Below are 26,417 nucleotides of genomic sequence, written 5' to 3'. Positions count from 1 at the left end.
GATGAATGGGCTAAATAAATTTTATAAAATACAACATAAATGGATCGAAATTTTTAAATATTATTTAACAAACCATAACTAAATTAATATATATATTTTTTATTCATCCATTATAATCTAACCCAAAATTTATGAAACTCATATGTTTTAGACCCCTGTCTGCTCATTAAAAAGCTCTTTATGTTCTTTTATTAAGAAAATTTTACTTTGTCATGCAATTTGCACGTGATGTGTACAATTGTTCTTCGTCCAATATTCATCTATCTTGACTCTTTCCTCTTACAACCATGTATGCTTTGTGTACTTGTATCTCCTTAAATACATATCATTTCAAATGAATTAGGACGTCTATTACCACTTATTCTTAATTTTATTTTCAAGTCCAATAAAGTATAGCGTACTATGGAATATGGATAATAGCACACACGCTTCTTTAAATATGGGGCCAAGTTGTTGTTTTTCTTTTTCTTGTTCGCTTATTTTACTTATTCTTTCCACCAGATTATTGCACTGATTTTTCAGATTTATATTAAGAGAATAAATACAATAAAAATACTATGACAAATTTGCCATCTCTTTGATACTTTAACAAATATGATAATAATGTTGCCTTTTATAAATCTCTATATTGACATTACCTCAAAATTACACTCTACAAACAATTGTCTATTTCGTGATTTTTTGCATAAGAGGAGTGCTTTTTTTTTTGAAGGAAACACAAAAGGAGTGCTAACAATATATTTCTAACACATTTCTTTTAATACACACTTTATTATTAGTTAAAATTTATTAAAAATTATAAAATTATAAGAAAAAATCATTAAAGATAATATAAGAGTCACTATCTTTTATAATTTTTAATAAATTTAAACAAATAAGAGAGAATGCATTCAAAGCAACGTGTCAAATGTTTCTCTCAAATTTGGACAAATAAGACTGCTGAGAGAGTAAAATGATGGGTTATAATACTTCTACAATCCAATTGTATCCTTGGTTGAAGCACTTATAAATGATACTTGATAATATTCAATTTGCTTACATTTTTACTGAATAATTCGTTATTTATTTTGATAACACATAAGGACCAATTATCAATTATATTTTACAAAATTATGTTATGATACTATAAAACAATAAAACAACTATTTATTGATTTATCTTCACTAAAAAATTTAATTATTTCACACCATAAAATTAATCCAAACGCACTGTTAATCTCCTTTTAAAATATTGTACCAATGCTATTCTTATTGTTCTCTCTTAATCGCATAAATCAAGTACTTTGTATTTCATATGAAATTGATTAGTAATAAACTTCATGTTACATATTCTTCTTATAAAAATAGTCGGAGCATTCTTTATAAAAAGGCTCCTAACTTGTCTTGCACAAATAGTCAATTATATCCTACATCCTACTCATATTTTTACATGCTATGTGATTATCTATGTCTCTATTTATTTATTTATCTATAATTCGAATTGGTGTAAAGAAAAATTCAACATTTTTTATGGTGTTGATATAAACAATCTAATTCATGTCACATTAATCTTACATAACTCAATTAATTTTTTCTTCTATGAATATTTTTATTAACAAATTGTTTAACTCTTAAATATTATATTTTTCTTATACAAAGTTAAACAACTCATGATTAATAGTTATTTATATAAGTAATTAATTATCTCTAATTTTAAACAACTCAAAATCATGTTGCATATCAAAATAATTTTTTTTGTTAAACAATCCATTAAGCATCTTCCATTATTGATGTTCTTCGGAATTTGGAGTTTTTCTTTTACTTCTTTCATTTTTTATTTTTCTCATTTTTTTCTATTTCAGTTCTAATTAATGCAAAACATCAATGTAGAAAAAAAGAGTTATGCAGTATTTCTCTATCTTACTCTCACGCGCACATATAAAATATATATTTAACGCAACCATACCTTAAAATTTATATTTAGATGTTTCGCATACGATATTCAAACCCAGCCATAAACTATATTTTCTCTTTGTCTTACACTTGAGAGAAATTTCGTCTGCCTTTGCCTTTTTCTATTGGCTTTTGTTCTGTGATGGATTGGCCTTTCTCTCTTTCTTTCTTTTCTCCAAACACGAAAATACAAAAATAAAAAATAAATCTGATGTCAACTTCCACTAGATTTTGTGTTTATGGTTGTGTACAATCTAATCTCGTAAAAGATAAAGATAAATCCTTTAACAATTAGTATAATGAAACAGTGTTAAGAACGATGATCCATTGGTCAAGTCTCAGATTCTTCACTTTTTCACACGCTCTTCCCCACGCTTCATGTGACCACAGTTCTCTTTACTATACATTCGTATTCATATTCACATTATTGGGTCCACCAAAACTCACGTGCTACTTTAACATTTTTATTTTAAAAATTGAACAGAAGCTTTAAACTTGTTCTTACTTGATAATGGTTATAGACTTATAGTTATAATTTTTAAGCAACAAACAAAAGAACTCATGTGAGAATTGACTCATGGTCAAGAAGATGTTCTATTTATTTTAATTACTATCAATTTAGAATTTACGGTGAAATAAAAAAATAAAGCAACCTGTTAAACTTGGTAGAATGATAGAAAATTTAGATAATTTATATGGCATCTTAAGTATACATCTTATTATCACCATTATATAAAACAAATAAATAAAATTAACAAAAGGAGAAAATAATTTATCTGCCAACCATGGATTTTTTTTTTATACTTTTATCTAATCATAAATTAACATATACAATAAAATTTTTGATTTTTTTATAGTAATTATTTTCAAGTTATAGTTATCATAATTTTTAATTAACTGATAGTGTAAAATTATATATTAATAAAATATAAATTAAATTCATTAACAAAAGAACATTATAAAGTGTCTGTGCAAAATGAAATGAAAGTTGATATATAAAATGTTTAGAAAGATTTTTAACCCCAAAAGTTGGGGCATATCCCAGTGTGCATTCTTACCCTTTTCTTGCTGCGAACCGAGTAAGAAGGGGAAAAGTTTAGCATGATTATTATTGATATCCTTTTCGAGGTTTATGCCATTGCATAAGCTATAGTTGAATTTTGGTGTTTCAGTACTTTGTTACTAAGGAGTTATTGAAAATAAAGTATGCTAATATTGTGTGCGTCAATTACATAGGTTGGTTGGGGCGAGTGCATTGACGGCGCGTGAGTTACAGCAATGAATTGACGCTCCCACAGCGCAGAATAGCAGACAGACGTAGACCCAACGTTACCCAACAAACCCAACCTCTGTTTCCGGTTGTTGTCCCGATAACCACTAATATTAATGTATTTGACCAATGCTTTCTTGTGCCTGGGGTGTCCCATTTGTCTCATTCCCCTTATCCTACGCACCCTTCTCTCACTCTCTTATCCGCACGCGCGCCTCCACCTTAGCTTTGCTTTGCACCTTGCAGTAGTAGTCTTAGAGCATATAGCATTAGCTGCATTGTTTGTTGATGCTTGTGATTTAGAAACGTTGCTATGTAGTAATTGTATTGTTCTTTGCTTTTTCTTCGACGGTGTCGTTTTGCTGTATCAAGAGTTGCTTTCTGCCTTAGTCCTGCTGCTGTCAAGTTTTGCAGACTTGTTCCCATGTCTTTTCTGGATAACATTATTGTACGTTGTTTCCATAAGTGTGAGACTGAGCTTTTGCAGATGGGTACCTAAAGGGAAGAGAAAGCTGTTTCCTTTTCCTTTTTTTTTTTTTTGTTTTGTTGGTGAGGGAATCATTCATGGAAATGTTAAGTTTTTTTTTTTTTTTTTCTGATCAGTGAAAGAGAATATGTGTGCTGAGAATTGAATGTGTTTATTGGTTTTAACAATGTAGAGAGGAACCCGTTGTTGATTGAGGAAGGTGGTTTTTGACTTTCGGTTCTTTTGGTTCTTTTGGAGTTGTCGGTGGTGGTTTTGGAGTGTTGCAGAAATGAATGATTCTACTGTGAAGAATTTGGCCATCACGGAGAAGAAGGTGCAGCAGCATAAACCTGGTGGTTGTGTTGGCATTTTCTTTCAGCTCATTGATTGGAAGAGGAAACTCTCCAAGAAGAAGCTCTTCTCCAAGAAGCTTCTTCCTCCTGGTTAGTTTCTTTCTAAATCTATGCTCATATAATAATATAATGTATGAAATGTAATATAAATTTGGCTTTAAATGTCACACACGAAGACATGAGGGACTGTTCTTGGTTTTTGGAGACTGATGTGTTTCTTTTGATTGATCTTTTGTTGTTGAGCGTGTGTCAGCTGGTGCGAAAAAGTTTAAGGGAGATGAAAAAATGCCAAATTCCAAGCTTCACTTGGTAACGCTTTAAAAATATGCTCGAGAGATTGTGTTGATTCTTTTTGTTTAATCTTTGGTACTTAACTCTTTTTGTTGGGTATTGTGGCTGCGTTTCAATTGTAGATTGCTAATGAGAACAGTGGAGGTTTTCCTGGTGCTAAAAAAGGTGGGAATCATGGTCTAGATGTAGAACAAAAGAGTGAAATGCGAGTTCCGAGTCTGGTAGCTAGGTTGATGGGTCTCGAATCTATTCCGGCAGCTCAGCGAGACAAGTCCAAGAAAGCCTTGTGTGCTGATGGGAAGAAGGAATCTTTGGGTGACCATTGTGAGTTGGATAGGCAAGGCGTGGATTTGGAAATGGGAGTTGTAAAGCATGATTCAAGACCTCAGAAGCTTCAGAAAACTGGGTCATATGAGAGAAGGGCGGTGACCAGGTTTGGAGCCGAGGCACTGCAAATTAAGAGTGTTTTGTCACGAGCAAGAAAATATAATCACCATCATCATCAGAAGCTTGCTTCTTTGAGAACCCCAAGAATTCCTTCCGGAAAGAGTGCTTCTCGAAGCTCTAGGTTAATAGGAGCAGCTACAAAAATTTTGGAACCTGGACTGCAAAGCAGAAGTAGAGCTAAAAATTCTCTTACATATCCTGCTTCCATGTATCCTCCCAAGACTGGCATTGTGACAAATGGTGTGGAAGATGGGTCAGCGATTATGCAAAATCAATCTTGTTTTGAAACCAGCTCATGCAAGCAATTGATGGGGCAGACCTCTTGCAAAAACTGTGGTAATTTGCTAGATGTTCTTGACTGCAAGCTTGAGGTTGGGAGACAGTCATTGGTTCCTCCACCCATTGTTTCAGATGTGATCACTGCTACCTCTATGGTATCATTAGAGAAGAAGGGAAAGTCATTCCCTCCTCATGGACATGAAAGAGATGTAGTTCTTCCGAGAAGTCAGGAAAAGCTCATATCTCTTGTTACTGAAGGAAAAGGAAAAAATAATGCACAACAATCATGGAGTGAACCCACTGCCAGAAGAATGCCAATGCCCCATGACGGTCCAGCTAAATGGAATTCATCTTGCCAACCATCAAGGGCCCTAGAGGATGATGCATCTTCTTTTGCCTTAAAACACAAAACTCAAACACAAGAACAGATGTTAAGCAGTGAAAGATATTCATCTGGGTCTACAACGAGTGATATGCAAGTAAAAAGGGTATCATCATCTATGAGTGCTGTGAATGGAACTAAAGATTTTGTTGCTATGAATAGAAGTCTAAGTGGTCGATCAAGGATAAGGTCACTTACCAAAGCGGATGGTTCCAAATTTGACCTAGAGAAAAAACCTTACAATCGACAACAGAGTTCCTTATCTCACGTAAGGACATTAGAGAGAAAAAGAAGGATTCCTAATGTCACACAACTAGAAGGTACAGGTTCTGTTTATTCAGTTGGTACAAAACAAAGAAATCTCCATTCTGGTGGAATGGGTGGCAAAATAAGGGACTTCAATGCTTCTTCCTTGAACAATTCTATTGTAAAAAATAAACAAGATGGTCAAGGAGAAAGAGTTATTAAGGTTAATGACAATAAGATCAATGATGTAGTGTCATTTACATTTAATTCCTCCTTGAAGCAAAAGATAGAAATACCTGGCAAGAGGGAAGAGACAAGCAGCGACAATGAGAGTATGGTGTATTTCCAAAGGCCTTCGCCCTTGAGAGTTGATGCTTTAGGTGCCTTTCTTGAACAAAAATTGATGGAATTGACCTCTCAAAGAGATGAGGAGTTGGCTACAGGTGCTCCACCTAAAAAATCTAGTGCCATGATTCTTCAAGAGCTGATATCTGCTCTAAGTTCCGAGCATCTGATCTGTCATGATGGTCATCACATGTTTAATGAAAATGTTTGTTTTCATGTAAGTCTTCTCTTTCATTATTGTTTCATTGCACCCAAATTTATATTTTCTGATCATTTTGCTTTCGTTATCAGTTACCTGTTGCTCAGTTTCATATTGAATTTGTAGTCAATGTTATCCACATGATTTGCTGAATAGTCCGTAGTGCTTGAGTCCGAAGTTTCTGTTTTTAATAATATTGGATATACTGCGGCTGGAAATGGATCCCTGTCAATTACTTTTGCTTTTGTGTATGTGTACTCTGCTTCTGTGGCTATTTATTTGTCAGTCCTCTGTAGCAATGGCAGAATACTACAATGAAGAGGGGGGGGGGGGGATTGCATTCTATATATTTGCATCAAATTATCATCTGGTATCTTACTATCTTGTTTGCTATCATTGTTTAGACTTCATCCTGTTGTTCTACTTATGGTTTTTAGTCCAATGGATCTTGTTTTTGACATTAAGCAATTGTATTTCTAGTTTCTAGAAAAAGGACATGTTCAGCTGATCAGTGTCACAGCAGGTTAACTCAAAACACTTTGAAAGTTACATGTCCCTATAATCTAGTTGTATTTTACACCCCATTTCATTGATTAATGTGTTATGCCTACCAATCAAACTTATCAAATATTGGAGTACAATGAACTGCAAATATTAGTAATTGGTCTAAACAATTCTGAGTCAAAATTGCGTATCATTTTTGGTTGATTTACAAATAATAGCATGTCAAAAGATAAAAATGGTGATAATATAGCACAACTCAAATGGTGGAAACTCACAGATCCACTATTAATGTCGGGAGAACTTCAAATGGATGAGTATCTGCCCAGTGGCTCTGTATTGAGGGAAATCATTGATCATAGCTGTTGAAGTGCCGTCTAGAGGGTGGTACCGCTTTATGGTGTGTGGAAAAGTAAAGGAAAGCATGCTTCTTTGTATAGTGAAGCAAATATTTGCATCATACTAATGGAAGTTGGCCAAAAATGATTAACAGATATGTAAATGGATGCTATCAGCTGTACGAAATGAAATGTACTGATAATGATTTAGCCTAATGATGTTGATAGAGCTCAAGCTCAGGGATCTGGCAAGAGCATTACAATTAGCATTTTCTTTATGCAATAATATTTATCTTAAGATTGAGTATGAATGCAAGAAAGAACTCAGTTAACTGTGTACTGTGATTGGTGGAAATTGAAATTCTTATGACAGTTATACCTGACATTGTGTTTCCTTCCTTTTTTACCAGTATGGAGCAAAACAAGAAAGGTTATTAGGAACCTGTTGCAATGGTAATCATCTGAGTCCTGGATCCGTTTTGGAAGCTTCTTTTTCTTCCAGTAGTCTGGATGAAAGCTCAGGTGGAGTGGAATTTTTAAAAAAAAATATGATTTATGTAAAAGTAGTTTCTAAATACAATTTATTTAATTCCTCTGTTTTTTGGGCCATGTTTCTCTTGTTGATGTCTGTGTTCTTTGATTTTATTCCAGGGCATGGTTTTCACCCTGACCCCATGAATTACTCTTATTATGGTCAACCGGAACATGATACTGAACTTTCAGATTCTGCAACATCCTTTAACAAAGGAAGGATGGATGAGATACTGAGTGATGTTGTCAACCAAATTCCCCGGGCTTTAGAAAGTTTGCTCACTTTTGGGACAGAATTGACACGAAGCAAGCTCAACCATATGAAGGATATTCTCTTGAATTCTGAGTTGGTGCTTAGAATTGCAACTGACCGCAGAGAGGATCAAGGGCCACAACTTCTAATTTATCAGTTTCTCGTTGATGATCTTGACAGTATGGTGAGTGATGCTATGTGGACAGATGCTAATGGCATCGTGGGTTGTGAGGATTCTAAACAGAGAAAGGAGCTAAAGGGGTTTCTTCTTGATTGTGTTATAGAATATCTAGAATCAAATTGCTGCCAATATTTTAACTCTGGATTCAAGAAATGGACGAAGCTGCCCTTGTGCATGGAAGCTGAGATGTTGGCTCAAGAGGTGAAGAGGGAGATCAACAAGTGGTTATCTATGGTTGGGATGGTGCCTGATGAAATAATAGAATGGGAAATGAGCCACTCCTTGGGGAAATGGACTGACTTTGACATTGAAGCATTTGAGGCTGGTGTTGATATAGATGGGGATATACTTCAAATTTTGGTTGATGAAGTTGTTCAAGACCTGCAGGTTGCAAGCAGGGGCACCATTTACTTCTAAAATTCCTTTCAGCTGATCATAGGATATACTTCTAAAATTCCTTTCTCTGGTGAGATATGTGATCTAACAAGGTGTATTTTTTGTACAAATAGGATTATGTTATTTCTAATGGAGGCTTTTTTTTGGGGCTCTTTGAATTAGTGGACAAAATAAAGTCCATTGACCTAGTTTTTATTCGTTATTTTTTTCAATTTTGTGTGTCTGTGATTTGAGTAAAATAGCCTAGAAAATATCAGTTAATGCCTTGATGACTAACCAAACCTAAAACACAAAGACATAAGTTGATTGAAGTATATTCCATCTTGAAATGTCGGGGAAAAATGATTTTAGACAAGGGGTGTGTTGAATGAACTCACAGTTTATTTAAGTTTACTTTATGAAATAATTTAGAGAGTTTATGATATGAAATTTTGCTTATTAAATAGTTGTTTTATACTTATTTCAGCAAGTTTTTCAAGATAATTTATGAAAATATTTATAATTTATATACATAAGCAATTACAATATAAGTATTCAACAAGAGGGTGTGATTAAAGGACAATCATACTCCGCCTTTGATGAAAAAAAAAAATACTTTTATTCCAAAACACACCTAGCCAAGTCCTTCTTTAAAACTGTCATGGTGATGAATACTCGCTCAAATCATACTAGCTTTACACTTACACAATACTTTAAGTCCCTCCCGAAAAAACAAAAAATTAAAAAAAAAATTGAAACCAGAAAGAATGAAAAGTAAAGATCTATCAGCAAAGCTACAACAAAAATGAACAAATAAAATAAAATCAAAGGGTTTAAGGAAACACCATTACACTCCTCAAATGTGCCTATACCCTAAAACAGTCTTTCTTGTGATGACCCTGCTACTCCTTCCTCCTCTGTTCTCACCATTGATGGCATTAGGCAAACTCTTTAGTTCATCAATACTGGCATAGCTCTTCCTCGGCATGAGAACACCACCACCAACAGCCCTTCTCTTCTCACCAGCATTCGCTGACTTACTCCCTCTCGCACTCGACAGAACACCCTTGGAAGAAGGAGGTGTCAACTCCATCAAAGGAGGTAACACGTTACCATTCACCGGCTTCCTATTCTCCTTCCTCAGCACAGCAGAAAAATCCGGCACAGACTGTGCCACAAGAGAAGATGAGGATGAATATGATGACCCTTTTCTCCCAGAAACCACACCAGTACCACCATCTTGAAACTTGACTTGTTTTTTTCTTGGTGGGGTTAAAGTTAAGACCTTTGCTTCAACAACACCCTCTTTTTCTTCTTCTTGTTCGTATTCTTGTTGTCTCGTGTACTTCATGCGAAGCTTTGTTTCCCTCAACGCAGCGTATGCATGGTATCTTGGTCCTCTCTCAAAGTCCTCCTCCATCATGAGGAAGCCTTGCTTCATGAGGGAGATGGTGTCCAGTGTGGGGTTTGAGTGTTGTTGCAGAGAGACGTTGGGATTGTGTTGTGTTGGGTTCATTAAGAGCGTCATCGTTTTTTCTTGCTCTTATCTTAACTTTTCAGTGCTTTGGCGAGTAAAATATTTGAGTTTCTAACGGTCTAATAAATCTTAGTCCAACGTTCTAAATGAGGAGGGTCCCACAGAGTCCAAGGATCCCAAGTTATATTATACACCTTGGATTATATATTCTCTCCATCCTATTATAATCACGTGTAATAAAATAAATTTTATCTCAATATAATTATTATTTTATTTTTTCAGTATAATATTAAATATTTTTATTTATATTTTTTTATATAATAATAATTAACTATAAAATTTAATAATGAATTATTTTAACTTTTCAAAGTGACATTAAATATTTTTTTATTTATATCCTTTATATAATAACGATAAACTATAAAATTTAAAAATAAACTAATGACGATTTAAGATTAATTTTTTAAAATTATTATTTTCTTTTAAACATTTATTCATTTTTTTATTTGTGTAAAATAATTTAGGATGATCATTTGGGACATATATTATTAATTACTTTATCTTGTGAGTGTAGTTATGATATAAGATAATAAATTAAAGATAAAAGTCATTAACTATTTTCCTTTTAAACAATTAAAAATATTTAATACTTCTTAATTAATATTAAAATATTTATTTACGAAGACTCTGAAAATAATTCACTACTATTGCTAGATTACTTAGATTTTTTGTTTGCATTGAAGACTTGAACAACTAGATCAGCCCAACAGAAAGTAAAATAAAAAGGTAGAGGGTACGAAACTAATTTAGTGTCTAAGTAATACTACCAGCTATCCGTGTTTGTCAGTCAAAATTAATATAATAGAGGCTGGAAAAATAAAATTACAGAAAAAATTAATGCGTCTCCAACTATATTTGACAGTTTTATTAATGCTGATAAAGAAGATTAACGTTATTATTTATACACTGCTGTTAATTGAAAAATATGAATAATGAATAAAAGTTACTATTAGATATCACACTAAGAAGCTCAGTGCAAGGCATTCTATTTTGTTAAATTTATTATGTATTTATTTTTTAAGAAAACGAACTTTAGATCATAGAGACTATCTTATTTAAGTGTTTTATTCTCCGTATAATTGGTCTACTGCCTTCAAATCTAACAGCCAAAAGTCATTTGAATATTCATAACTAATGATAGTTTATGTGAATAGTCATAATTTCTATTTTATCTTAATATCATAACTAAATTTTCAACAGTTACAACAAAAAGTTTGCTAAAATAAATTGTCATAGAACAAGAAAATAAAAACATAAAATGAGCTAAAAAAATTTCATAATTTAAAATTAACTTATTTACTTTAACTTTTTTTAAAAAAAAACTCCTATTCTACTTCTTCAAAAAACCAATTTTAACTTATGCAAGCTAAGTTTAACTTAATAAAAAAAAATTAATTCCTTTTGCTTCTTTATTTTCTTTCCTCATAAATACTTGTTTAGAACTTGATCTAAATAAGGCCTAGTTCCGAATCATCGGCACATGTACTATAGACAATGATGTGACCAAGTATTAAAATAGGAGGAGAAAGAAAGAGAAAATTTTCAAAACTATGTGTGTATGAGTCTCACCTTTTTTTTTCTCTACTTCAATTCAAATATTCTTTTTTTCAATTTTTTTCCACACGATCACACTCACCCTAGTTAGCATATTATCAGGTGCCGAAGGGCAAAAGTTGCTTCCACATGCGCTACCATTTTCGTGGACTGGTCCAAGCAACAATTCAACAACTAGTATTTCTCACAATGAAACAACTATCTGCCAGAGCTAGAATATGACCACTGGTGTGCTTTACAAAAAAATGCACTAGTCATGACAAGTTTGTGAGGTATAACTGCTATCTGCTAACATACACAACAATGTAACCACCAATTTCATCTTGGCGGTTCATTTTAAACTTTATGGTACTTGTATTTTTGTCCTAAATTGAATCTATTGACATGCTGGTCAAAACCATTGAGTACTACGGTCCTTACTGCTGCAACTGCTTGCTCCAATGAAGCGTCAATCTGTTATTGAAAACAGGAAACCATAATCAAATTTCATATTAGGAAAAAAAATGCACTTAATTTGTATTATAAAATTACTCTTCCAATTGCTTTTGTAGGTTACGCTAACTGTCCAATATTAGCATTACCTGTTCAAGTCCTTTCATATTTTTTTTCTGATTATGTAATTATTATTGAATTAGTTACAAGTTCATATACTAACCTCCTTCCACAATCAAAAAGTAAATATAAATTGCTTTTACACCCCTAACGAAATCTAATGGACTATCACAAGTCATAAGACAGTATTTCACAGACCAGTATTGGTATAAAAGTGCAGTGCGGTAAAGGAACTAAATTGCTCTTTTATTCTCCAATTATGTAATTTTTGTCAAATTTGTTTCGATCCATCTATTAACTACAAGTAAGTTCCAGTCACAACACAAGACTGTAATGTATTTTGCAATTAGTATAAGCAGAAAAGTGGTATGCTATTATAAAAGAACTAAACCAATTCACGCTTGGTATAGGACTAGCTGTAACCTGCTTTCGTTCCTCTACACTGAATTTTTGTAGAAGATAAGCTCTTAAATCCATAGTTCCAGGAGGATTTCCAATTCCTATAAACACAAATTTGAAATATAGTACTGTAGAAACAATTGAAGAGATCATGTCAATTTATAAAGTGAAAGAAGAAAAGGAACTAACCGACTGCAAGTCGAGGAAAAGCACTGCAACCATCCAAATGGCCCATTACATTTTTCAATCTGTAACAATGCAACACCAGATATAGAATTTATGATTTCCCAGTACAGAGAAATGTGCCAGTTCCCAAATAAGTTTTTTAAAAACAAGGTTTTAATATTGGGATGACAATTTTAGTGTCTTATTCATAAAATCATCTATGTGATGAGATAATGTATAACAAATCTTCACCATTAAACTGTATTGAAGTAAAAGTTCTTTTAAAAATTTAAAATAAAAAAGCTACAATGCTATGTTACTAATGATAAGATTCAAATCATTATCTTGGAGAACATAACAAGAGTCTCACAAATTAAAATTCAAACATAAGAATTCTACTTTTTTGGAGTTGAAGCAACTACCTGTAACCTTAACTTTTTGATATCTTAATATCTGTCTTACGGCAACGACTTTATAAAAAGTCTAATTACTGTCTCACTATTCACAAAGTGAACTCAGCTAAGCTATCAATTCCAACTTTTGAAATCATGTTTTGTTCTGATATATAAAAAGTCTTAATGAATACAACAAACATTACCCATTGTGATGTCCATGTCCGCCTTTAGGTTGAAGCCTTAAAACACCATTTGGAAGGCTTGTCTCATCAAAAACCTATAAAAAAATCCCCACAAACTTATGACCAAATGAGATTATCAACGAGCGAGCAAACTGTCACTATCTGCTTCTAAACAGGAGTAAGGTAAGCGATACATACTAGTAGAATATGACGCAAGGGTACTTGATAATATGCAGCAAGTGGCCCAACCTTCAAGAATAAGATAAAATCAGCAGCAGAAAAGTAATAACCTTTTTAATGAAATAAATAATATAATTTCAACATCAGCATGTTCAAATCAGAATTGAATCAGATAGTTGATCCATAATCAGTTTCAATAGGTAGTATCTCTCTGTCGAAAACTAAAGCCTGTGTGTGTATGTGTGTAATAGAAAATCTAGTCATTGCGTACTGTAAGGTGAAACTAACTAACTAACTAACTAACCGATTCCCCACTGAAATTCATGTATGTTTGGGGCTTTGCCAGCAAAATCGGTACTTCACCAATAGAACCTGTACAAACCACAGAAGAAAACATAAGTTAATGATAGAATTACAATGAAATCTGTAACTGGGAGGGGAAAAAAATCAATTTTTTTTAGAGGAGGATGCACCTATTCCAATGAGGGCCTTTGACTGTATTGTGTTCATCTGAATCCCTTCTGCTCGAGAAAGGCTATCAATTATTTCAAATCCAACCTAATAATAGAGAGAAAATAATAAGATTAAGATTCAGTACAAAATACAAATAGGAAGTGTATTCAAGAACGGAAGAAATACATTGTGCCTGGTGCCATGGTATTTGTTACCAGGATTGCCCAAGCCAACAATGAGCCAAGGAGTATATTCCACTTTAGCTCCATTTTTTGTCTGTGAAACCGAACAACGAACAGAAAAACATGTTTTTTGAACTGAAGAAGGAGGATAATGAAGGTTCCCGGGATAGCTTAAACAAAAGCTAGGGGCAGATACTGCATGCAACATTGATCTGTCGAAAAAATTCAAAGGGCATATAAGAGGTGGTGTCAGGAAACCCAATTTTTTCAGTAAAACCACAACATACTCATAAACAGAGATTATTGTTACCTTAATAAATAATCGGAACCGCCACGAGCTGTTGCTGCTTCCTCTTTCCTCTTCCACGCTCACTCCATAAACCCAAAGGAAATGGCGGTTTGGGGGATTCAATGAATGAATGAATGATTTTGAAGGACACGTGGCTCTTCTCCCCTTCTCTTATCGTTTCCTACCCACTGCTTCTGCTCATGCTTTTGGGCTTCACATTTCAGCCCAAGAAAGAAGGAACCAAGTTTGGACACCTTATTCTTTTCTTTTTCTTTTTACTTACTTTTTTTTTATAACCAGTAGGTGTAATCCTCCACCTAACGGGTTCATTTGTGAGATAAAGTTATATTTGCCGTTGTTACTCCATATGTAAGCTAGGGAATTAAATCCCAGACCTTGGTTAAAATAATCAAATGTCAAACCACTTATATCAACAAATTTTGACTCTTTTAGACCTCAATAAAATATAACATTTACTTAATTATTTACTTTAACTCACACCTAATCACCTAGTTTATTATCTTACATTTCTCTAATTATTTAATTTCACTTAAATGAAATGCTGTATTATTTTTGTATAATAATTCTTGTGGTGAGTAGAAAATCATTGTGTAATAACTTCATATATTATTATAATTGCTGCTCAATTTTATTTACATAATTTAGCTATGAATTATGAAGAGGCTAAAGCAGAGGAGTTTAGGAGTTTGGCAGGAAGCGTGATGGCAATGGAGAAACAACTTTGTTAGTGGAAACATGATCATTTTAACCTTTAATTTCTTTGCCAAGTGATGGAATGGAACCAAAACATCGCAAAAGAATTATTGTATGAACAGACGGTGATGGATTGTAGATTGTACATGCATGCATCTATTCAGTACCGACAGCATACAAGGCAATTATGGAGGGGAACCCGAATTATGTTGGATCTTTTTACAAGTCAAGTCAATGCATGCTTTTAAAACTTAGAAGATTATGCTTAATAGAATCCCGTCAAGGAAGGGGTTCTATATATATAGACAGTGGATGTTGTACTTGTACATACTAGGTTGTGGGATGGATATGATGAGCACACAAACCATGTTTTCTTTAATTTGAAAATAGGGACTATAACTGATTAGGAATTTCAATGAAATAATGCATAACTCAAACAAAAATCTCTAATTAAGTTTGTGAGACATACCATCATTTGGTCTACATGGCAGGCAAGGGACTATTTACTTTTCAACTCATGAAGGATAATTCAATTACATATTTAGTTACGATTAAATTGTGGTGTTGGATTAAGGCTAAACAAAATAGATTTCAACACCCGTTCTCCTCTTGATATAAATATCCAACGGTTCATGAATTTGTCTAATTAAGGTAGACACTGTGTGGTTTAGCGGTGACATGATTATCTTTGGTCTTACATTTCAATTTGGTTTTACAACTGTTGCAAGTCGTTAGCTCAAGACTCATTTTGCAGCCTGGTATTTTTTATTTTGGTCTATCACTTTCATGGGTTCTCGATTATTATAGTGGCTGAAAATGACTTGTATTTTTGTTCATGTTATTCTAGTTCAAACAGGGGAAGGATGTGATTGTAATCTGTTTGGGAGTGGTATACTGGTTTCAACTTTCATCCAATCTGTTATAATTGTTTAGTGGAGGTTGAAATTGTAACTTTGGTCTTTAATTTTTGGGATTATATACAGGTTCATCAAATATTTTTAGGGGATTTGTTTATGCAGTGGTTGAATCAATATTCACGATAATTCTCTTGCTTATAGATATTAAAAAAAATTGCCTATGCATTTGGCAAGTTGGAGCTCAAATTTATAAATAATAATGTCCTCGATGCCAATGGCCCGTGATATTCGTTTGAAACAAATTAAAAAGTTTATCAGAAAATAAAAATCTCAGAGACGACCGGCATGAAAAATGTATAAAAATTATTTCTTCACAACTCTAACTACTTATTAAATAAAATTTACATTCACATACAATTCAGAGTACAAAGGTTGCTATTAACAAGTCGATACTTTTAAGGAAGATTTTATGTTTGAGTACCTGAAGAAAAAAAATATGACCGAGAAGAGATTCACTAAAGTGACTTGTCAGGTTCAATCTTTATAGCAGAGACACACCAACAACATGGTGATAAAAAGAAAAAAGAAAAAAAAATAGAAAAGCTGCTACACATTTGGTGCTAAATTGAATGAAAAAACTGATTCACAAAACTCACAGGCTAAGATGCAAATCCAAACCTAACCCTCGTTCACGACCACCACCACTACCTTCACCCCCGTTGAAGCCACCGAACTGCGGCAGAGGGTGGCGGTGACCATGGCCATCAGTGATGGAGGCACCAGCTGCTGCAACATAGATTCGTCTTCCAGAAGCCACAAAGGCAGCTCCTGAATGATATGCACCACCATGTGGTGTGCATAACCACGACAAAGGTGGCTGAGACTGTGGTGAGAAGCTTGATATGATTGTGTTGTGAATCTGTGAAGAAACAAAACCACGAGCAGCTTGCATTTGGGCACGTTTCAAGAGCTGTCTTTCTTTCTTGTGCGCGTTTTGATGCCCTCCTAGTGCCTGTGAGTTTGCAAATTCTCTGCAACAGTACTGACACTCGTACTTTCTTGAACTGAAAGGCTCAGAATTCGAACCTGCTTCATGAGTTTGATCTTCTGGGGACTTGCTAATGTTGATGCCAAAGAGCTTTAGGGGTTGAGTGTTAGTATTGGATTTTGCATGGTATTCAATTTCAGCCATGATGAATTGTGTGAGGGAAAAAGAAAAGATGCACCAAAATATGTGGTTAAGTAGTAACAGTGGGCATGAATGTGTGTGTGAACTACATAGAATGAGAGGCTTTTATAAAAGAGTTCAAGTGCAAGCTTGGAAAGAGGAAAGCATAATCATTTCTTAGAAGAAAGAAAAAAAAGAGACAAGAGGTAGAGTTTCAACGGATGAGACGAAAACCAGCTTAATTTACAATACGATTTTCAGTATTTTATAATTTGTAGCAGTACCACCTATTAGGGTTGGGGTGTGGGCATATTCTCATAGACAGAAAATGGGTGACATACGCATGATATGATAAGCTTACATTACGCAAGTAATTTTTTTTTATATATATTAATTATAGTATTTCGTAAAATGCGCTGTGCTTTTCTTTTTATAACTTTTAGGGTACGAAAATACCTTTGTTTAAGTGCACACTAGCTATACCAAAAAATTACGATAGTAAAATGTGTGTTTTATTAAAAAGTACGATAGTAAATTTTATTAAGGGATATAGGAGCATAGTCTTTTATTTAATAAAAATTAAAGTTTGGGTATAAATATTACGAATTTATGTTAATTGTATGATATATTATACTTATAGACAATTTTATTCATATATATAAAAAATTGATGTACATCATCAAATGTAACATGTTGTGAATATATATAGTCCTTCATACTATTTTCATAGACTTATAATGTTATGCATCAACACTATTGACACTTGTTAGTTCAAGAATAAGAAGTTTGGTTCGGCTTAAATAAAGCATTAGGTCCGAGTCAAGTGAGTTAATATATCCTTTTTTCAGTGATTAATATATCTTTTCTTTTTAAAGGTGTGCCACTAATATATTTTTTAATATGTTTTTTTCAACACACATTATAATATTTGTTAAAACTTATTGACAATTATAAAATTAGTAAAAATTCATTAAAAACTCACAAAAGTTTATGATTTCACAAAATTTTAGTTAATAACAGATAGTGTTGTTAACATATTATATATATATATATATATATATATATATATATTAATTTCATTTTTTGTGTATGTTTTAAGTGAAAAGAAGAACCACAATGGCACGTACGTCCCAAACTTGCAATAATAATTGGTAGAAATTAATCTTATTAGATAAAAAAAGAAGCTAATAAGTTAGGTTGGTTTAGGCATAGCACATAAAACAAAAGGGTATCTGCTCTTTGGCTCAGAACGCTAGATACATTAGTAATCTAGCTCAAGCATATATATAATCTAGTCTTCACTATGTGTCATGCAGACTTGTTTTGTCGTGGCTTGCATAAAAGGATGTTAGCTCAATATATATTAAGAGGACAACTTGACATCATTGGCGTAGATTAAAATCTAAGCTGATATTTAGTTGATCGATTTAATCAAAACGTTATTTTATTCTTACAAAAATTATTTGTCATATACAGAAAAATATATACTACTACAAAAAGGAAAACGGGCATTTTGCAAGACGAAAAACATGCAGCGGTCCAGAATACCCTGAGTTAATTGATGAGGAAGTCAAACATTGCTAGAAAGATTAATGATCCAAGTGGATTGAAGGTTCAGAATGACGTAAGGTAAATGCTAGGTATCACAAGCATGTTTGCGTGATTGACGTTGAGTTAGTCGTTAATTATTGGGACAAAATCTGCAAGAATCTTACTAACTTCCATCACTTGGGTTCAATGTATTATGATATCACCACTACACATGTTTAATTTTAATAGAATGCTTGACAACAGTGCGAAACTGGCGATGCTCGTGATTGCTATTCCACCATAACAAAATTGCTATAAAGTACACATGCACCCAAATTTTCTCTGTTTAAATTTTGTATTACTACAACACATATCAACTTTAACAACTTTTTTTTCTTAACACTTAATAAAAATATTATTAAATTTGTTTGACAACATTAAAAAAATGTCATTAAATTACTAATAAATGTTGATAATATCTTTTTGTAATATTTATTAAATATTTTGTATAACTCATATTGTTAAAATCTTTTTTGATATTTTAGGTTTTAGTAATATGAATTATAAAATGTCACAAAAACATATTAATAATAATTATTCATATTTTTTGAATGTTTCTAAAGACTTTTAGTAACATTTTTATCAAATGTCAAGCAAAAAAAAATATTACTATAGATCACATGTGACTAGGATATTATTACATGAATTAAAAGTATTTTTATAAATAACAAATTTTAATATTATATGACAAATATTAACCAGATCCTAAAAAGATTGGTTAAAGATCTTAAAGAAGAAATATTTTTATTAAGAAGTGAAAAATTATATTATTCACGATCTTTTTTAATTACGTTCTCTTATTGTTTATATAATAAATATTTTTTTAATTCTTTAATAAATGTTTTAAGGACATGTTAAATATATATGTATGTATTTTTATCTCATATTTATTGGGCAAACGTTCTACTAGTATTGTTTATCGGACTCAACTCACTTCTGATTGTTCCACTTTTATTGTCCATAATGACAATTGACCGACAACAAATTAATTAATTAGCTACTTAGAGGGCACTGGCAATGATGAACCTAGTGAAAAACATGTTTACACTTCCCTGTAGACTTAATTTGTTCAACCACCTAAAATCCAGTCCCTTCATGGATTAATTTGCAAGCTGGGGACCAGGGACGGACAATGATTGAAACTCTCGTTGATCATAAATTAAGTATACCTTCCTGCATGGTTCATTAATTATTATGATATGTACCTCTCTTCCCAAGTTATATATGTTTATGTTAGTCCAACCAATTCAAGTCACATGTTAATACAGTCCTCGATCGCAAAACTATCTGTTTTTGTTCCAATACAATTTCCGTATGTTAACGGATTTAAAAATAAATAAAAAAATACTTGAAAGTGAGAAAAGCTTTAACTTATATTAGTACATTGCAAAATCATAATCTTTTATAAAAAAAAACATTATATATTTAAATAAATTAAAGAAAGAGGGGTACGTAGAACCTATATATATATATACGTGCCCCTCGCTCAAGCTCAATCGATCCGTTGCTTAAATACTTGCATGGAATCACAAAACTAGCACTCCCTAAGTGAATGCTGCATAGGGTACATACAATAATTTCGAATACCAATTGATAAAAGTGGTTAACGAAATTTGAAATTTCCATGTAGAAATTAGACGGTTAGGTGGAGAAAGTATATTGTTCAAAAGCACATGGCAATGATGTTTGTTATACATCAATTCATGCATGAAAACTCGAGTGAAAAGAATAGGAACTAGCTAGGAAGAGCCTGAAAAATCTCCCTCTCTCTTTCAATCTATCTAAATGATCCATTATGTTATATAATTATCTTCTCTAGTTCCTACCTAGTGAACTCATTACAAGGGGGTCACTTGTTTTTAATTTTCTTAAATTAGTAATCATGGAAAGTTAACATGCACCAGTCATTTTAGAGCTTTTTGTAGCTGGTCCAAATGGACAAACTGGACCTGCCGACTAATGCTTGCCGGGGTAATCAATGAAATCTACAACGTTAACACTATTTGTTTATTAAATGATTGAAGTTGATGCTTGTTACTTGGTCAATAAATAAATATACACTAATAGTTTGATGTTGAACTTGATATATAACATAGTTTTTATTTAGTAAAAATTAAATTATTAATAGAATCTCTGTAAATCTAACTAATAATATATCCTATTAATAGACAATTTCATTAACCGTTGGTAAATTAAATTGATATATTATTGAGCATATTACATATTCACCATAATATATTAATGAAAACTCATAATGTTTATATTAACAATTTGTTTTTATTAAACAAAATTTATAATATATGGAGACAATCTTAACGTTGGACAATGTTTATGTGTTAGTAAATGATATTTCTTTTGAAGTGACATGCAATGCAACAATGTACTTGTTTCGTTAATATAAGAAATATAATGAGCTTTAAAAATAATATTGATTTTGCAGGGATGGTTTTGTAATTGCCGTATAGCATGTCTCAAACTGCTCAAAATCCCAAACGCATAGAAAAAAGGTAACGTAATTTTACTTGACACGAATTTCGATCGGATTCAAAATGGGTATTCCGAACAAACAAAGCTACCTGAATTTTAAAAAGGCTTCTTATTTGATTTTTTTTTCTTTTGTATAAATAAGCTGTTTTTAAAAAAATTGTTTGTCCCATTTTTCTTTTTATTTTTTTTTAAAAATGGATTATGCAAATCATAAATAAAGTTAATTAATTTATATGTACACCGTAACCTAGATTATGCATGATCTAGAAGGTCAAGATTTAAATGCATACATGGTTAAGCAAAATCTTGAAAAGAGGGTTTATCTGAGTAGGTTAGGCACTTTAATTAGACAAGTCTGCAAGTTAAAATCGTCGAACATAATAATGCATACAAATTACTAGCTTTTACTCAATAAAAAATGGACGGCTTTGGAGATATCTTGCATGTAAAAGGACAAGGAACGTGAGGACGTATCTTATTTAAATTTAATAGACAAGGTACGTAAATCACATTCAATTAATATCTTTAAATGGAAATTCACGTGGATAAGGCATAAAGATATTGAAAAATTAAGACCTTATCTACGAGTTTCAAGTTGGAGTTTACAAATATACTGGCCTGCTATATATAAGCTTAATTGATGAATATATTTATCTTTGAAGATAGATTAGTAAATGGTACAGTTCCAGAAGTAGTAGGCAGTCACATGGCTAAGACAATACTTGAAGTCGTGTCTTTAGAGGCTTTTTTACCAATCAAGTTTTCAATTGCTCAACTCTAAACTTGGGATGAGACTGCTACTTCTTTGAATCTGCATATGCCGCGGAAGTTTGATTACTTGTTTGTTGTGATACGGCAGCACGTGACATATAAAAAATAGAAGCTTTTTCACTCTAGTTCAAGTGGTAACGATGGATGTTACATACTAACTAGGAAGGGAGGTTTATAGGTTAATAGTTTAAATCTCAAGTCTTTCCAAGAGAATAGTTCTATCAAATAACATTTGATTTGAGATAATATTAAGTTAGTCATATGTATTATTGTTATGACACACGTTCATTTATGTCTTTGTTATTTTTATCTTAATGTCAACAAAACATATTTTATAATTATTTTTTTCCTGAAATGTGATGAGATAGTATTTAATGTAAGTCATTTTTTTAAAATATGCATTAAATGTATTGATTCTAATAATGTGAATCAATTTAAGGTTGAAATATTAATGTTAGAATGAAGAATAGGTTGTTCTTATCCCTTAGTCTCAATTGAAAGCTTGTGTCAATGTGTCAAACAATCTTAAGAGTCAAGACTTAAGATACTATATAAGCAAACTCATAACTTAATCACTACAACATCTTTTAATAACAAAAATAGACTATTAAGCATTAAAACTCACAATATATTAGATGTGTTGACTTTAATGATATTAAAAGATTTAACATCAAAATATTGATATTAGAAGAAGGACCTAAATCACTCTTATCCTTAACATTGATGGAGGACTTGTTTTGATGTGATAAAACTATGACATATCAATGCCTCTACTCCATAGTGGACAACATTGCTTGGTAGGGTTATGGTATTTCTAAATATGGTAAACATCCCAAGCAACAAAGACAACTTTAGTGAGCAACAACAAATTTGGTTGAAAAATAAAATGTTCCTTATTATATATTATTTAAGATTTTGACACATAAATTAAAAAATATAATTAATTTGTTTGATTTCATAGAAAATATTGGATAATTTTATAATACACTCTTTATCTCTCTAATTAATTACTCATTTATTTTTACTTTGTTATTTCCACTAAATATTGATTAAGGATAATATTAGAAAAAAATTTAATTCAATATTAATTTTATAATACTCCCACTATTTTGAAACAATTTTTTTAAAAAATGTGATATAATTTAGAACGAAAGAGAATGATAGAAAAAAGAGTTAAGTAGTAAATGCGGACTTTGGACCATTTAACTAGGCCCAAAATAGCTTAACAACAAAATTGATTTCCACAACAAATTTGACAACATATAATGCTTTAATCATTCTAATAAAAAAAATACTAGGCAAATTTAATTACAAATTTTACAAAATGCATTATGAATTGTAAACATTTCTCACATTTTTTTAAAAATAAATTAAAAGAAACACCCTAAAATTCATAGTAACCTGCTTCTTCTCCTTCTTTTTTAATCTCCAATGAAAGTGTAGACAGGTTTGGGACTTGGGAGTCCAGTTGGTACCACACTGGCATTGCCTGAAATTCAACCACTGAACTAACAAACCTACTACCCTTTGCAATTGGAATGCTTTCCCTATGTAGGTCTCGACATGCCCTTCACGTTTTCAACGCATCTTCACGCTTTCTTCATTCCTCTTCTTCCCGTATCCCACATAAAGCACCTCCTTCTGATGTCGTTTACCCTTCCTCCTCCTCTTTGCTCTCCGACCTCGTCTCTTGCGCCACCGACGATGCCCACATCCGTCGCGTTTTCACTCGCCACAAGCGAGACCTAACCTCCCCCCTCGTTCTTCGCGTTTTGAAGAGCTACAAGCAACTGGGTAGGGCTAAAACTTTGAAATTCTTCTCCTTGGCCGGGACCCACTTAGGTTTTCACTTTGACGATTCCGTCGTTGAGTACATGGCTGATTTCTTGGGTAGGAGGAAGCTCTTTGACGACATCAAGTGCTTGTTCAATACGATGTCGTTTCATAAGGGTCGAGTTTCGCCCAAGGCATTGTCCATTTGCATCAGGTTTTTGGGGAGGCAAGGGAGAATCAAGGAAGCACTGTCACTGTTTGAGGAAATGGAAACTGTGTTTAGGTGTAAGCCTGATAACCTTGTGTGTAATAACATGCTTTATGTGCTTTGCAAGAGGGAATCATCTTTGGAGATGATTGAGCTTGCACTTTCAATTTTTCACAAGATTGATGCTCCTGATACCTATTCCTGCAGTAACATGATTGTTGGTTTGTGTAAGCTTGGTAGACTAGAGTCGGCTCTTGAGATTTTTGATCGAATGAATAGGATCGGAGTGCTTCCCACTCGTTCTGCTGTTAACTTGCTTATTGGGGAGCTGTGTTTGATGAGTGGAAAAGAAGGGTCTGTTGAGAAGGTGAGAGTGAGGAATACGCGGAGACCGTATACTATTTTAGTTCCTAACATGGGAGGAAATAGCGGCGTGATTCAGCCTGCAGTTCAAGTGTTTTGGGCAGTTTGTAGTTCTGGCTTGTTGCCTAGTGCTTTTGTTGTTGTCAAGCTTATGTCTGAGCTTTGTCGCTTGGGTAATACGGTAGAAGCTGTTCGAGTGTTGAGGATTGTCGAGGAAAGGAAATTGACTAGTGTTCAAGAGGGATACTCTGTTGTTATAAATGCATTGTGCGAATGTTGCCGAGTAGAGGAAGCTAGTGATTTGTTTGGGAGGATGTTGTCCTGTGGCTTAAAGCCAAAGTTGGTTGTTTATAATTCTGTTATATCGATGCTGTGTAAATTGGGAAAATTGAAGGATGCTACTAGGGTCTTTGAAATCATGAACAAGAACAGATGCCTTCCTGATGGATTAACCTACACTGCTCTGATCCATGCTCACGGTGAGGTTAGGAACTGGAAAGTTTCTTATGACTTGCTAATGGAAATGTTGGGTTTGGGATGGATTCCACATTTTCACACTTTCAATTTAGTAGAGAGTCTTTTGAGAGAACATGATCAGTTGGATCTATGTGTTAAATTGGAAAGAAAATTGGAGAACCAGAAGTTGCAGAAGCTGTGTAAAGGAGGTGAACTAGATGCTGCTTATGAGAAAGCACAATCAATGCTTGAAAAGGGTATTCCTTTATCTGCTTATGCTAGAGACATTTTTCAACAGGTGTTTCAGAAGTGTGGCAAGATAAAAATAGCACGTCAGTTACTGGAAAAGACTGAAAGAGTTCAGGAGCCTGAGGAGATCAACAAAACTTAAGTATTTAGAACAACAGCAACAAAAAAGATCCTGTTGTTGGAAGTTGGAACAATTTTGGGCTTTTTTGTTGACATATATAGATTACCATAAATTTTTCCCTCAATTTTGTAGTTTTAGTTTGTAGTGTATCTTTTAAAGTCTTGCATTTTCCAGTAAAATCTTCCATGTTTATCACTGTAATTGTAAATTGAATAAAAGAAAAGAAAGGTTTCTGTTAAAATACTAAACTTACATTATATGCTGATTGCATGCTTTTGCTTTACTGGGGGTATTGTGGCAGAACATTGTCTATCAATTTAGCAAATGGTGGTTCTTACATGGTGAATGTCTATCAATTTAGCAAACATTGACTATAATTCACTCTCCTATTAAAGTTTATCTTATATATTAGATGCTACAGTTACTGCTTACTGTTAATTAAATGTCTTTGATCTATGGGGCATGGGACTTCATACTATTGTAGTATCGGATTACTAGCTTTTCTGTATACGTGAACAAGAAAGAAGAAATACAGGACTTGGATTACAAAACTACAAGCAATGTTACCTATATATTTTGATGTGCAAAAAAACAAAAAGAAATTGCAGTCCGTATGTTCCGTGAATCGTATGAGTTTTTGGTCCACCTTAATTCTTAACCCTTTTTTGATTGTGAGTTTCTATCAGCTATTCCCCATCTGTTCTCTGTGTGGATCTATTTTACATCTTCAAATAGTGTGCTTTTGAAAAACATACAAGAGATGTTTCTCATTGAGCAATAGCTTGCAGGTCAATATGATTCAGTACTTGCTGATTGCTAGTATTGTATAATGATATACATTTGCCTGCTTTTTCTAGTATTTAAGCCATGCTAAGAACTATGAAATACACTAGTCTCTCAGGAATCTAAATACTGTTCTTCTTGTATTGTTTTACTACTTTAATTTGTTTTCCATGTTATGGAGATATCTTATATGGTGCTCATAACATAAATTTTTAGTTGTTAGGGAACAATTTTTCTTTTATCAAGTAGTTTTATGATTTACCCAAGTACTGGAAAAGGATCCTTGCTAAGTCTCAGTAAATATTCATTTAACATAATTTTTCTTTCTCTATTCTGTTGGGTATTGAAGGGATGATAAATCTTAATAGGTCCCACATTCTCTCAGTATTTTAAAAATGCAATGCTCCAAACGAAGGGACAATAGATATCACATGCTCTCTTCCGTTTCTCTGTAATCCGTCGCACAATATTTAGCCGTTCCAAACAAACAGGAATTTCATTTGTATGCATTCTACCGTTTATATACTTTTTCGAAAACTAATGACTAGACTAAAAAGTATAGATGATATATACATTTGACCTATACAAATGTTTCCATGGA

At 32.8% G+C, this 26,417-nt stretch overlaps 5 protein-coding genes across 6 annotated transcripts; 2 read left to right on the top strand and 3 right to left on the bottom strand.

Annotated features, from left to right (window-relative positions):
* The first annotated feature begins 3,131 nt into the window (after nt 1–3,131).
* LOC114395761 lies at nt 3,132–8,621 on the top strand. Of its 2 annotated transcripts, none has more exons than XM_028357607.1 (6): nt 3,132–3,289; nt 3,861–4,110; nt 4,274–4,329; nt 4,434–6,227; nt 7,459–7,570; nt 7,700–8,621. In XM_028357607.1, exons 2-6 carry the CDS (start codon nt 3,957–3,959, stop codon nt 8,428–8,430), a joined length of 2,847 nt encoding a protein of 948 aa, XP_028213408.1. In that variant the 5' UTR covers nt 3,132–3,289; nt 3,861–3,956; the 3' UTR covers nt 8,431–8,621. The 2 variants fall into 2 exon arrangements, with proteins under 2 accessions (XP_028213408.1, XP_028213407.1); XM_028357606.1 differs by lacking the exon at nt 3,132–3,289 and adding an exon at nt 3,326–3,750.
* Nucleotides 8,622–8,990: 369 nt separating this feature from the next.
* Nucleotides 8,991–9,951, bottom strand: LOC114395762. Its single transcript, XM_028357609.1, has one exon. The coding sequence runs from the start codon at nt 9,914–9,916 to the stop codon at nt 9,245–9,247; it is 672 nt and encodes a 223-aa protein (XP_028213410.1). The 5' UTR covers nt 9,917–9,951; the 3' UTR covers nt 8,991–9,244.
* A 1,559-nt stretch (nt 9,952–11,510) lies between these two features.
* LOC114394614 (chloroplastic group IIB intron splicing facilitator CRS2-B, chloroplastic-like) lies at nt 11,511–14,454 on the bottom strand. Its single transcript, XM_028356250.1, has 9 exons — nt 14,298–14,454; nt 13,992–14,199; nt 13,826–13,910; nt 13,657–13,724; nt 13,371–13,421; nt 13,194–13,267; nt 12,620–12,678; nt 12,455–12,531; nt 11,511–11,932 (listed from the first exon to the last, which is right to left on the bottom strand). The coding sequence occupies exons 2-9, from the start codon at nt 14,193–14,195 to the stop codon at nt 11,816–11,818; spliced, it is 735 nt and encodes a 244-aa protein (XP_028212051.1). The 5' UTR covers nt 14,196–14,199; nt 14,298–14,454; the 3' UTR covers nt 11,511–11,815.
* A 1,777-nt stretch (nt 14,455–16,231) lies between these two features.
* LOC114395816 (zinc finger protein 6-like) lies at nt 16,232–17,221 on the bottom strand. The gene has a single exon (XM_028357672.1). The coding sequence runs from the start codon at nt 17,037–17,039 to the stop codon at nt 16,500–16,502; it is 540 nt and encodes a 179-aa protein (XP_028213473.1). The 5' UTR covers nt 17,040–17,221; the 3' UTR covers nt 16,232–16,499.
* Nucleotides 17,222–23,260: 6,039 nt separating this feature from the next.
* On the top strand, nt 23,261–25,290 carry LOC114395309 (pentatricopeptide repeat-containing protein At1g12775, mitochondrial-like). The gene has a single exon (XM_028357050.1). It carries the CDS (start codon nt 23,402–23,404, stop codon nt 25,052–25,054), a length of 1,653 nt encoding a protein of 550 aa, XP_028212851.1. The 5' UTR covers nt 23,261–23,401; the 3' UTR covers nt 25,055–25,290.
* The last annotated feature ends 1,127 nt before the right edge of the window (nt 25,291–26,417 follow it).

Source organism: Glycine soja, chromosome 18 (assembly GCF_004193775.1).
Source record: "Glycine soja cultivar W05 chromosome 18, ASM419377v2, whole genome shotgun sequence".
Classification (NCBI taxonomy): Eukaryota; Viridiplantae; Streptophyta; class Magnoliopsida; order Fabales; family Fabaceae; genus Glycine; species Glycine soja.
Note: the sequence above shows the minus strand (reverse complement) of the source record. Positions and strands in the feature narration are given on the sequence as shown.